The 10,000-nt window shown below is 44.9% G+C and overlaps 2 protein-coding genes across 2 annotated transcripts in view; both read left to right on the top strand.

The window, feature by feature from the left end:
• The first annotated feature begins 142 nt into the window (after nt 1-142).
• Nucleotides 143-1,523, top strand: LOC124390120 (mitoregulin-like). Its single transcript, XM_046855851.1, has 2 exons — nt 143-666; nt 1,101-1,523. The coding sequence occupies exon 1, from the start codon at nt 457-459 to the stop codon at nt 625-627; it is 171 nt and encodes a 56-aa protein (XP_046711807.1). The 5' UTR covers nt 143-456; the 3' UTR covers nt 628-666; nt 1,101-1,523.
• A 964-nt stretch (nt 1,524-2,487) lies between these two features.
• Nucleotides 2,488-10,000, top strand: part of nphp1 (nephronophthisis 1) — a 42,683-nt gene continuing 35,170 nt past the window's right edge. The window contains 1 exon segment of the mRNA XM_046855826.1: nt 2,488-2,664. Coding sequence (XP_046711782.1) covers nt 2,605-2,664 — 60 coding nt within the window. The 5' untranslated portion in view covers nt 2,488-2,604.

The following is a 10,000-nucleotide window of genomic DNA, read 5'->3' as shown; positions in this document are numbered from 1 at the left end:
ACAGTCATTTTTTTGTTGTTTTTCATTAAAAACACTTTTTTTTTTTACCTCATTAAACACCTTCTTACGTCACCAGTTTGGACATGAAGAGCCGCCGTAGACCAGGACCACAGAGGTCAAGCGCCACCCAGCGGCTGCATGCTAATCGAACACTATAAAGCACTCTGTAGGGTTTAAAGGATAATGACACTTTACTCACCAGTCTGTATTTTTATATTTATTAAAGACTGATTTTAAAAGTATTCGCTTTTTATTCACTGTTTGTAAGAATGAAACAGTTTTGATGTTTTTTCCTGATGAAACTTGAACAGCTGTATGGTGTATGTAGTGATGAGTGTGTAGTGAGTACTGCTGGGTTTGGGACAGAGCCGGAGCGCGTGACTCTGAAGGAGACTGAGAGGTGAAACCGAGCCTCTGTGTGAGACACGTGTGGAAGTGTGTGGAAGTGTGTGAGACATGGCGGAGATCTCGGACAGAACACTGCAGGTCGCCATTTTGATCTCCTTCGCCGCGGGCTTCATGGCGGGTTGGCAGGCGAACCGAGCGCGCAGGAGATTCCTGGACTGGAGGAAGAAACGACTACAGGACAAACTGTCAGAAACTCAGAAGAAGCTGGACCTGGCCTGAACACAAGCTGGACCAGAACCAGGAGCAGGTCCTGAACAGGCAGGTGTCGGCGTGAGAGCAGGGTTTAATAAGTAATGTGAGACATGGGTGGGACAGGAGTGGGGACAGGGTGGTAGAGGGGTGGGGCGGGGTGGCACAGGGGTGGGGACAGGGTGGTAGAGGGGTGGGGATGGGGTGGGGATGGGGTGGGCAGGAGTGGTACAGGGGTGGGGACAGAGTGGTGCAGGGGTGGTGGAGGGTGGGGACAGAGTGGTACAGGGTTTCCTGACAGTGTAGTTTGTGTGTAGTTATGTGTGTTTACATGTTGTTATGTTTAGTTATGTGTTTACATGTTATGTGTAGTTAAATGTAGTTTGTGTGTAGTTTCATGTTGTTTGTGTAGTAGATGTAAATGTAGGTATGTGCAGTTTGTGTGTAGTTTGAATGTAGTTGTTGGAAGTGAGTGATTTTGTTCTGGTCTTTCTGTGGTTCAGGTCTCGTGAAGACAGTCTTTTCCCCTCTGACGTCTGACCTGTGAACGTGGAGCTGCTGATCCTGGAGCTGCTGAACCTGGAGCTGCTGATCCTGGAGCTGCTGATCCTGGAGCTGCTGAACCTGGAGCTGCTGAACCTGGAGCTGCTGATCCTGGAGCTGCTGAACCTGGAGCTGCTGATCCTGGAGCTCCTGAGCTTCTGTTTGTTTTTACACGATGTTGAGAAACAGAAACACATTCGCGACTTTACAGACGGTTACGGAGTTTTATCTGATTTACTGTTTTATTATTATAAACTAAAATAAATGTTTTTGTAACTGGATCTTTTCCATAAGCTGTAGAAATCAAATCAATGAAATATTTTACTTGTTCATGTGAATCTGCATGTTTTGATCAATGAACATAAATATTTTCTCTTTGTTTATTTCTGGGACTGAGTCTGTCTGTCTGTCTGTCTGTCTGTCTGTCTCATTCGATAAACATTATTATTATTATTATTATTATTATTATTATTATTATAAAGCTGAAATAATAAATCTATCTTCATCTTTGTTTTCTTCCCTTTTATACCTGTACATTTCCATTTCATCTGTTATTCTGTTCTAATTCTAGATTTTTGAATAATTTCATCTATAAAACACAGATTGTAAACATGCAACAAAATAAACAACAAGAAACAACTCGCATCAACACACAGACACGAAATAAATTCAGAAACCAATCAATCAGTAAAAACCTGCACAATCTGAACATCCTGCACTCCAACTTCAAACCTTCTTTATTATTATTATTATTATTATTGTTCATAAACAGTGTGATTTAGTTTGTTATCTGTATAACACCTCACACACACACACACACTGGCCTGACAGAATTCAGTGAATTTTCACACTCAACATTTAAAAGAGATCTTATTAAACTACTGATTTTAAATATGGCTGATTTGTTGCCATTTTGTTGGGTTGAGGTTAAATGTTTATTTACTTTCTTGACTTTATCTAAAAAAATATATTTGATTTTGATAAAAAGATATTGATGAGTCATATTTTCATACAAATCTTTTATTATTATGATGATGATGATTATGTAAGTTTTATATACACAAATGTAAATACGGAATATTTCCCACTTTCAGGTCGGAAATCACCAGGACTTTGGATCCACTCAAAGATCTAAACTCCTCTTTTTATTATAACTATACATGTTTACACTTCATTTCATTATTTTTTATCGTTTCTTTCTTTTTTTCTGTATTTTTCTTCCTTTCCTTAATAAAATGTGAATATTATGTTAGTAATATATCAGTGGTGTGAAAGTGAAATATAGCAGTATGCAAAGAGCAGCTCGTTCGGCGCATGTTGATGACGTCAGCGGTGGGTTGCCTCTTGAGTTTCTAAGCAACCGACTGCAGCGTCGCGCGCTGTGAAGTGATGCTAAAGCTAATTAATCAGATCCACAGTTTCAGTGTTGCTGAGTGAATCTTTTTGTAAGCGGAGAGATTTAACATGGAGCCGAGACCCGGGCTTCAGGCGGTGCGGAGAGAAACCGAGCAGCTTCAGAAGAAGGTGAGGTTCAGTTCACGCTTTTAACAACTCAAAGCAGCTTTACAGCGAGGAAGAGGTTAAAAAGGTGGAATGTAGAAGTACTGTAGACTAATCAGTGATCCAGTGGTGACTGGTGAAGGAAAAACTCCCTGAGATGCTGTAATGAAGAAACCTTGAGAGGAACCAGATTCTAAAGAGAACCTCATCCTTAACACTGAATGTCCATCATTACAGTTCCATCAGTGTTGAGGTTATAAAGGGTTCAGTGATGGACGTTTACATGAGGAACTGTTGATATAAACTGTGGTCCTGAGCACATTGTAGCAGAATCAAAATCCATCCACAAAGTTCTTCAGTTACTCAGTAACTTCATGGATCTTTAGGCTGTTGATGTGGAATCATCTCCTGCTGCAGACTTGAACTGAAGCAAACTCCTTTCAGAGGTAAGACATAGAGGTAGATCAGGCAGATCTGAAGAGGAGAATGAGACAGGAACACTGGTACTTCAGGAGCATGTTTAATTCAACAGAGAGAGGGAGCGAAAGAAGAGGGGTGAGAGAGAGGGAGAGAGAAAGGGAGAGAGAAGAGAGAGATGTAGAGAGGGAGAGAAGAGAGAGAGAGAGAGAGAGGAGAGAAAGAAGAGGGGTGAGAGAGATGTAGAGAAAGGGAGAGAAGAGAGAGAGATGTAGAGAGAGAGAGAGAAGAGAGAGAGAGATGTAGAGAGAGAGAGAGAGAGAGAGAGGAGATAAGAGGGAGAGAGAGGGAGAGAAGAGAGATGTAGAGAGAGAGAGGAGAGAGAAGAGAGAGAGAGAGAAGAGAGAGAGAGAAGAGAGAGAGAGGAGAGAGAGGAGAGAGAGAGAGAGGGAGAGAAGAGAGAGGAGATAAGAGAGAGAGAGGGAGAGAGGAGAGAAGAGGAGAGAGAGAGGAGAGCGAGAGAGGGAGAGAAGAGAGGGAGAGAGAGAGAGGGAGAGAAGAGAGGGAGAGAAGAGAGAGAGTGAGAGAAGAGAGAGAGAGAGAGAGAGAGAGAGAGATGTAGAGGAGGAGAGAAGAGAGAGATGAGGGAGAGAGGAGAGAAGAGAGAGGAGAGAAGAGAGAGAGAGAGAGATGTAGAGGAGGGAGAGAAGAGAGAGAGATGTAGGGAGAGGGAGAGAGAAGAGAGAGGAGATAAGAGAGAGAGAGAGAGAGAGGAGATAAGAGAGAGAGAGGAGAGAAGAGAGGAGAGAAGAGAGGGAGAGAAGAGAGAGAGAGAGAGAGTGAGAGAAGAGAGAGAGAGAGAGAGACACTTTTTGACTTTTGACTTTTACACTCCTTTATTTAACACAAGTCACGTAATGTCCTGGATGGTATCAGGTACTAGGACATAGAAGTTAAACAAAAAGATAAATAGTCAAACATGATAAAAATAATAAATAAATAAATAAATAAATAACATTAAATAGACATTAATAAAACAAGACAATGACAGTTTAAAAAAATGGGGGTGGGTGTAAACGTTTAGCCGAGCTCTGGTGCAAAGTACAATTCCCTTTCTTTTTAAAAACAAAGAGCTTCTCCACAACACCACACAGTCTCAAACATCTTCAGATCCCCCATACTCTGGTAAAAGTTAAAATCAACAAAAATCCTGTATTTCGTCAGTCTGGAGAAGATTCGAATGGCATCACAGTCAGTGTTCTGAACCATTTTGTTCTTTCTGCTCAGGTATATTGCCATTTTAGCTTGACCAAAAATAAAATTAATCAACTGACTGTTTCTCCTGCTGTACTTAAAACCCAGAATAAAACACTGAAGAGTAAAAGTCACATTCAAGAAACTAAAAATACATTTTAAAAACTCAAAAAAAGAATGCAACCTGGAGCACTGAGTAAAAGCATGAAAAACAGTTACTCTCTGTGAACAGAACGGACAGTCTTGTAAAACATTGGGGTTTAAAAAAGAAATAAAAGAGTTCACAGAGATAATGCAGTGTAAAATCCTCCACTGGAGGTCGGCAGCTTTTTTAGGTAATGGTGGTTTGTACAGTGTCTCCACTCTGGCTTAATATCATTGTTAAAACCAAAAAAATTCCTCCACTGGGTGTCCACCCTCCCACTCAGTTTCTTTTTGTTTAAAACTTTAACACAGGCCCTGTAGAGCAGCTTCCCCGTCACTGTCCCAAAGTTCATCTCCCCTTCACCCCTGCACTCCAGGAGGGGGCCACCACATACGTCGAGGTCCGGAGCGATGTCCAGCTGGGGAAAGGGTTCCTCCTCTGCGGGACCGCTCTCGCCGATTATATAGTCCTTCAGCTGAACACGCTCCTCTGCCGTTAATGTAGACCTCCATCTCAGCAGGAGCTGGTTAGCTATGTGCAGGGATCGTAGCCCTATATGTGCAGCCAGGTCTTCCCCTCGTGACAGGTCTGTCCCCGCAATGTTCACCAGCTCCCCGAGTGTGACGATCCCCGAGGCGATCATGGCCCTGGACAGTGTGGGGGTGGTCGCACCGGAGATGTCCGGCCGACTCCCATTGACTAGGGGCTCCTTCAGCAGCCAGTGTAGTGTTCCGCAGCCCTTTATCCTTTTCTTAAAGAAAGTCCATATTTTTTAAAGTCCGCGGTAAAAGACTGGTAACCCAGTAACATTCAGCGTGCCCGTGTCCGTTAAAAACAAAGTGCTGTCCAGCCCCAGTCCTCCTGCCATGTGCAAAAGTCCACTGGCTGCTGTCCTCCATACCAGTTTCCTGGGCCCAGTTAAGAGTCTCTGTATAAACTGGAGGCGAAAGGCCGCCGTCCTGCTGGCGAGATGGACCAGCCCTTGCCCCCCTTCCTCCTTGGGCAGATGGAGGACGCTCTGCGGAATCCAGTGCAGACCATCCCAGAAGAAGTCAACAAGCAGGGCCTGGATGTTTGCTAGCAGGTTTGGTGGTGGATCCACACACGCCAGCTTGTGCCACAGAGACGACGCTGCCAGGTTGTTTATCACCAGCGTCTGCCCCCTGTAGGACATCTTTGGAACCAGCCACTTCCACCTGCTCAGTCTGCCCTTGATGTGCTCTACAGTGCCTTCCCAGTTCTTGTTTAAAAACTCCTCACTTCCCAGGTAGACACCCAGGTACTTAAAACCTCCTTTTTTCCACACCAAACCTCCTGGGAGTGTCGGCTCCCCACCTCCCCACTCCCCAACTAAAACTGCTTCACTTTTTCCCCAGTTTACTTTTGCTGATGATAAAAGTTCAAACCTTCCTAAAACATCAGTCAAAACATCCACATCAGACTGGGTTCCCACCATTACTGCCACGTCATCCGCATATGCCGACAGGTAAAGTGAAGCATTGGCACGTGAAATATTAAAAACAGAAAGAGAACCCCTTAGATTGATTAAAAGAGGTTCGATTGCAAGAGTGTACAGCATTCCTTACAGTGAACAGCCCTGCCTGATCCCTCTGTACACTCTTAAAGGAGCACATAAACCACCATTTACCTTCAGTACACTCTCAATTTCACTGAACAACACCTTGATCATGGCTATGAAACCGAGGTTGAACCCAAAGCTTTCCAGCATCTTCCACAAATATTCATGCTCAACCCGGTCAAAAGCCTTTTCCTGATCTAGGAAAATCAGACCAGTCCTCACGCCCAATAGCCTGGAGACATCCAAAATGTCACGAATTAAGTAAACGTTATCAAATATCGACCTGCCAGGCACACAGTACGTCTGGTCATGGTGAATAATCTGCTCCATCACCTTCGTCAGTCTTGATGCTAATACTTTCGACACCAGCTTGCAGTCAGTGCACAGCAGCGACACCGGGCGCCAGTTCTTCAGCTGGGTCAGGTCTCCCTTTTTTGGCAGCAGGGTCAAAACGGCCCTCCTGCAGCTTGACGGGAGCTGACCACCTCTCACACTCTCCCTCAGAACCTCCAGCACATCCTGCCCTATTACTTCCCAGAATGCCTTGAAGAACTTGACGGGGAGACCATCTATTCCTGGCGCCCGCCCATTCTTTATGCCTTGGAGAGCCTCCTGAAGCTCAGAGAGGGACAGCTCCCTGTCCAACTCTCCGGCCACTGACTCTGTGAGCTTAGGCAGATCTTTAAGGAAGCTCTCTTCCACCTCTTGTGCCCCTGACTTCTCACTGCTATACAGCTTAGAATAGAAGCTGACTGTCTGCTGGCGAATTTCAGAAGGCTCTGATACGAGATCCCCTGATTCTGTCCACACAGCTTGCATAAACCTTTTCTGTCCATTCTTTTGCTCTAAACTAAAGAAGAACTTAGAAGGAGCATCCATCTCAGTGACGCTTTTAAAGCGTGACCGGACCAGCGCCCCCTGCACTGCAGTACCTAGCAGGTCGTTCATTTTGGCTTTTTTGCATTTGAGGGCCACCGTCTCTATCTCCAGAGCTTTCAGAGATCTGGCAATGTCTCTCGTGACATTGAGAGTGTACTGTTGACATAAAATCTTAATTTGTGCCTTGATTACATCTCACCATTGCTGTAGGGAGTCAAAAGCTGCCTTTTCACGTTTAAAACAATTCCATAAAAAAATAAAAGACTCTCTAAAATTAGCATCTTCTAAAAGTGCAGTGTTAAAATGCCAGTAGGCACTCCTAGGTTTAACATTCTTTTTAGCGATGGTGCACTGAACCATACAATGATCTGAGATGCCTACTGGAAAAATAAAACACTTTGTAAAATAAGTCAGTTCATGCTTAAAACCATAAAATCGATCTAATCTCACCAGGGAGAGCGTGTTGTCGATGGAGTGAGCCCACGTGTACTGCCTCTGGTTTTTATTGAAATTTCTCCATACGTCACAGAGGTCGTGGGTCTCCACCAGCTCCCACAGGTGCTTACGGGAAGGCGTATGAGGTTCTGCATGATTCCTGTCCATATTTTTTGCTGTACAGTTAAAATCCCCTCCCAAAACTAAAAACTCTGCAGTGCTGCAGTTTAAAATGAAATCATGTTCCCTTGCTCCATTTATGTTAAAACTCACAATCTGGATTCCTTCCATAAAAAAAAATTAATATAGATAAGAACAAACAAATGGTAAAAAAAAATAGGGTTAGGGTTAGGGTAAAAAAATAAATAAAAAAACACTGCACACTTTCTCAATCTTCATCAGAGTTCTCCCTATTGACCTTCGTTATCAGCTTCTTTAGATGGAATATCTCTTGCTCGGTGAAGGAACCCTCTCTTCTAAAATGCTTAACGTCATAAATAAATTGTTTGCGGTTAGGGAAGAACTCAACTGAAATATTCTTTTGCCACTTTGTGGTTCTTAAAAACTCCTTTATATCTTCAGCAGTATACAGAACATCTAGTGCTTCCTCCTGAGACTCCTGACTAAACACGGAATCAGACATGCCATCATCACTGTCTGATTCAGCTTCATCCGCCTTTACCTCTTTTTTAGCCTGTTTTTTCCCTTGTCCCCTACCTCGTTTCTTCCTTTTTGCCGGAACTTTGAAAAGAGGCTCTTCCATCTCCACTTCCCCCTGTCCCCTTGCACTAGTGTAGTGACTGGTGCCTCCTGGCGACAGCTCTGCACCCCTGTGCCTGCCTCTGCCAGCGCAGGCAGCTCAAGCACCGCTCCAGAGTCCACTGTGACTTTCCCAGTTTCTCTTGGTTCCTCCTGCTCCGGTTCTGCCAAGCAGGGCTTCCCCGGGACCGGTTCTGCCAAGCAGGGCTTCTCCCGGTCCGGTTCTGACAAGCAGGGCTTTTCCGGGTCTGGTGCAGCCGAGCAGGGCTTCTCTGGGTCCGGTTCAGACGTGCAGGTCTTAGCCGGGCCCGGTTCAGCCGAGCATGGCTCCTTTGGGGTAGGTACGTCACTAGTGGGGCTCTGGTCTACAGGTCCAAGTGTTTAATCAGTGGGGACTTACAGCCAAGGGGGATTTTTTTCATGGGGGAGACAGTTCGCCCGTATCGAGACAGCTCTTTAAGAATCGCCTCATCACTAATGAAAGGAGGAACATTAGACAACATGACTTTCTTAGCAGGAGACTTTCTTATCACAATTCCTTTCTGAACTAATTTGGTCACTTTATCGAGACTATTCAGAAAATAGCTAACACACACTTCTCTACACTCACACCACACACCACCCGCACACCGTGCCGGCGAGTCAAACTTTCAAACACCCTCGCGTTTGAAGACGCCATGCTAAACACTCACACTCACTCACTCACACACTTGCTCTCTCACACTCACAAACACACACACACAGGCACGCTAGCGTGCGCACACACACACACTAAATATTCCTAGATGTTTAAGGAAAAAGTTGCGAAGAAACGCAGAAAACCAACCGCCTCGTGCTCTACACGCCACGCTCACTCTTCCCCCGCGCATGCGCAGAGAGAGAGAGAGAGAGAGGGAGGGAAAAGAGAGAGGGAGAGAAGAGAGAGATGTAGAGAGAGAGTGAGAGAGAGAGAGGAGAAGAGAGAGAGATGTAGGGAGAGAGAGAGAGAGAGAGAGAGAAAGGGAGAGAGAGAGAGATGTAGAGAGAGGAGAGAAGAGAGAGGAGAGATGTAGAGAGAGGGAGAGAAGAGAGAGATGTAGAGAGCAAGTGAGAGAAGAGAGAGGAGAGAAGAGAGAGATGTAGGGAAAGAGAGAGAGAAGAGAGAGACATGTAGAGAGAGGGAGAAAGAGAGAGATGTAGGGAGAGAGAGAGAAGATAGAGAGAGAGATGTAGAGAGACAGGGAGAGAAGAGAGAGATGTAGAGAGAGAAAGGAGAGAAGAGAGAGATGTAGAGAGAGAGGAGAGAAGAGAGAGAGGAGAGATGTAGAGAGAGAGAGAGAAGAGAGATGTAGAGAGCAAGTGAGAGAAGAGAGAGGAGAGAAGAGAGAGAGATGTAGGGAAAGAGAGAGAAGAGAGAGACATGTAGAGAGAGGAGAAAAGAGAGATGTAGGGAGAGAGAGAGAGAGAGAGATGAGAGAGGGAGAGAAGAGAGAGATGTAGGAAGAGAGAGAAGATAGAGAGAGAGATGTAGGCAGAGAGAGAGATGTAGAGAGAGAGAGAGAGAGAGAGAGAGAGAGAGAGAGAGAGAGAGAGATGTAGAGAGAGAGAGAGAGAGAGAGAGGAGAGAAGAGAGAGATGTAGAGAGAGAGAGAAGAGAGAGAGATGTAGAGAGAGGGAGAGAAGAGAGAGAGAGGGAGAGAGAGAGAAGAGAGAGATATATATATATAGAGAGAGAGATGTAGAGAGGAGAGAGAGAGAGAGATGTAGAGAGAGGAGAGAGAGAGAGAGAAGAGAGAGAGATGTAGGGAGAGAGAAGAGAGAGGGAGATGAGAGAGAGAGAGAGAGAGAGAGAGAGAGAGAGAGATGTAGAGAGAGAGAGAGAGAGAGAGAGATATAGAGAGAGAGAGAGATGT

This window comes from Silurus meridionalis, chromosome 8 (genome assembly GCF_014805685.1).
Source record: "Silurus meridionalis isolate SWU-2019-XX chromosome 8, ASM1480568v1, whole genome shotgun sequence".
NCBI classification, from domain to species: domain Eukaryota; kingdom Metazoa; phylum Chordata; class Actinopteri; order Siluriformes; family Siluridae; genus Silurus; species Silurus meridionalis.
This window is presented reverse-complemented; position numbering and strand designations above follow the sequence as displayed.

Bases quoted from the DNA above. Each gene is read 5' to 3' on its own strand.
- LOC124390120 (XM_046855851.1), top strand. From the start codon at position 457: ATGGCGGAGATCTCGGACAGAACACTGCAGGTCGCCATTTTGATCTCC.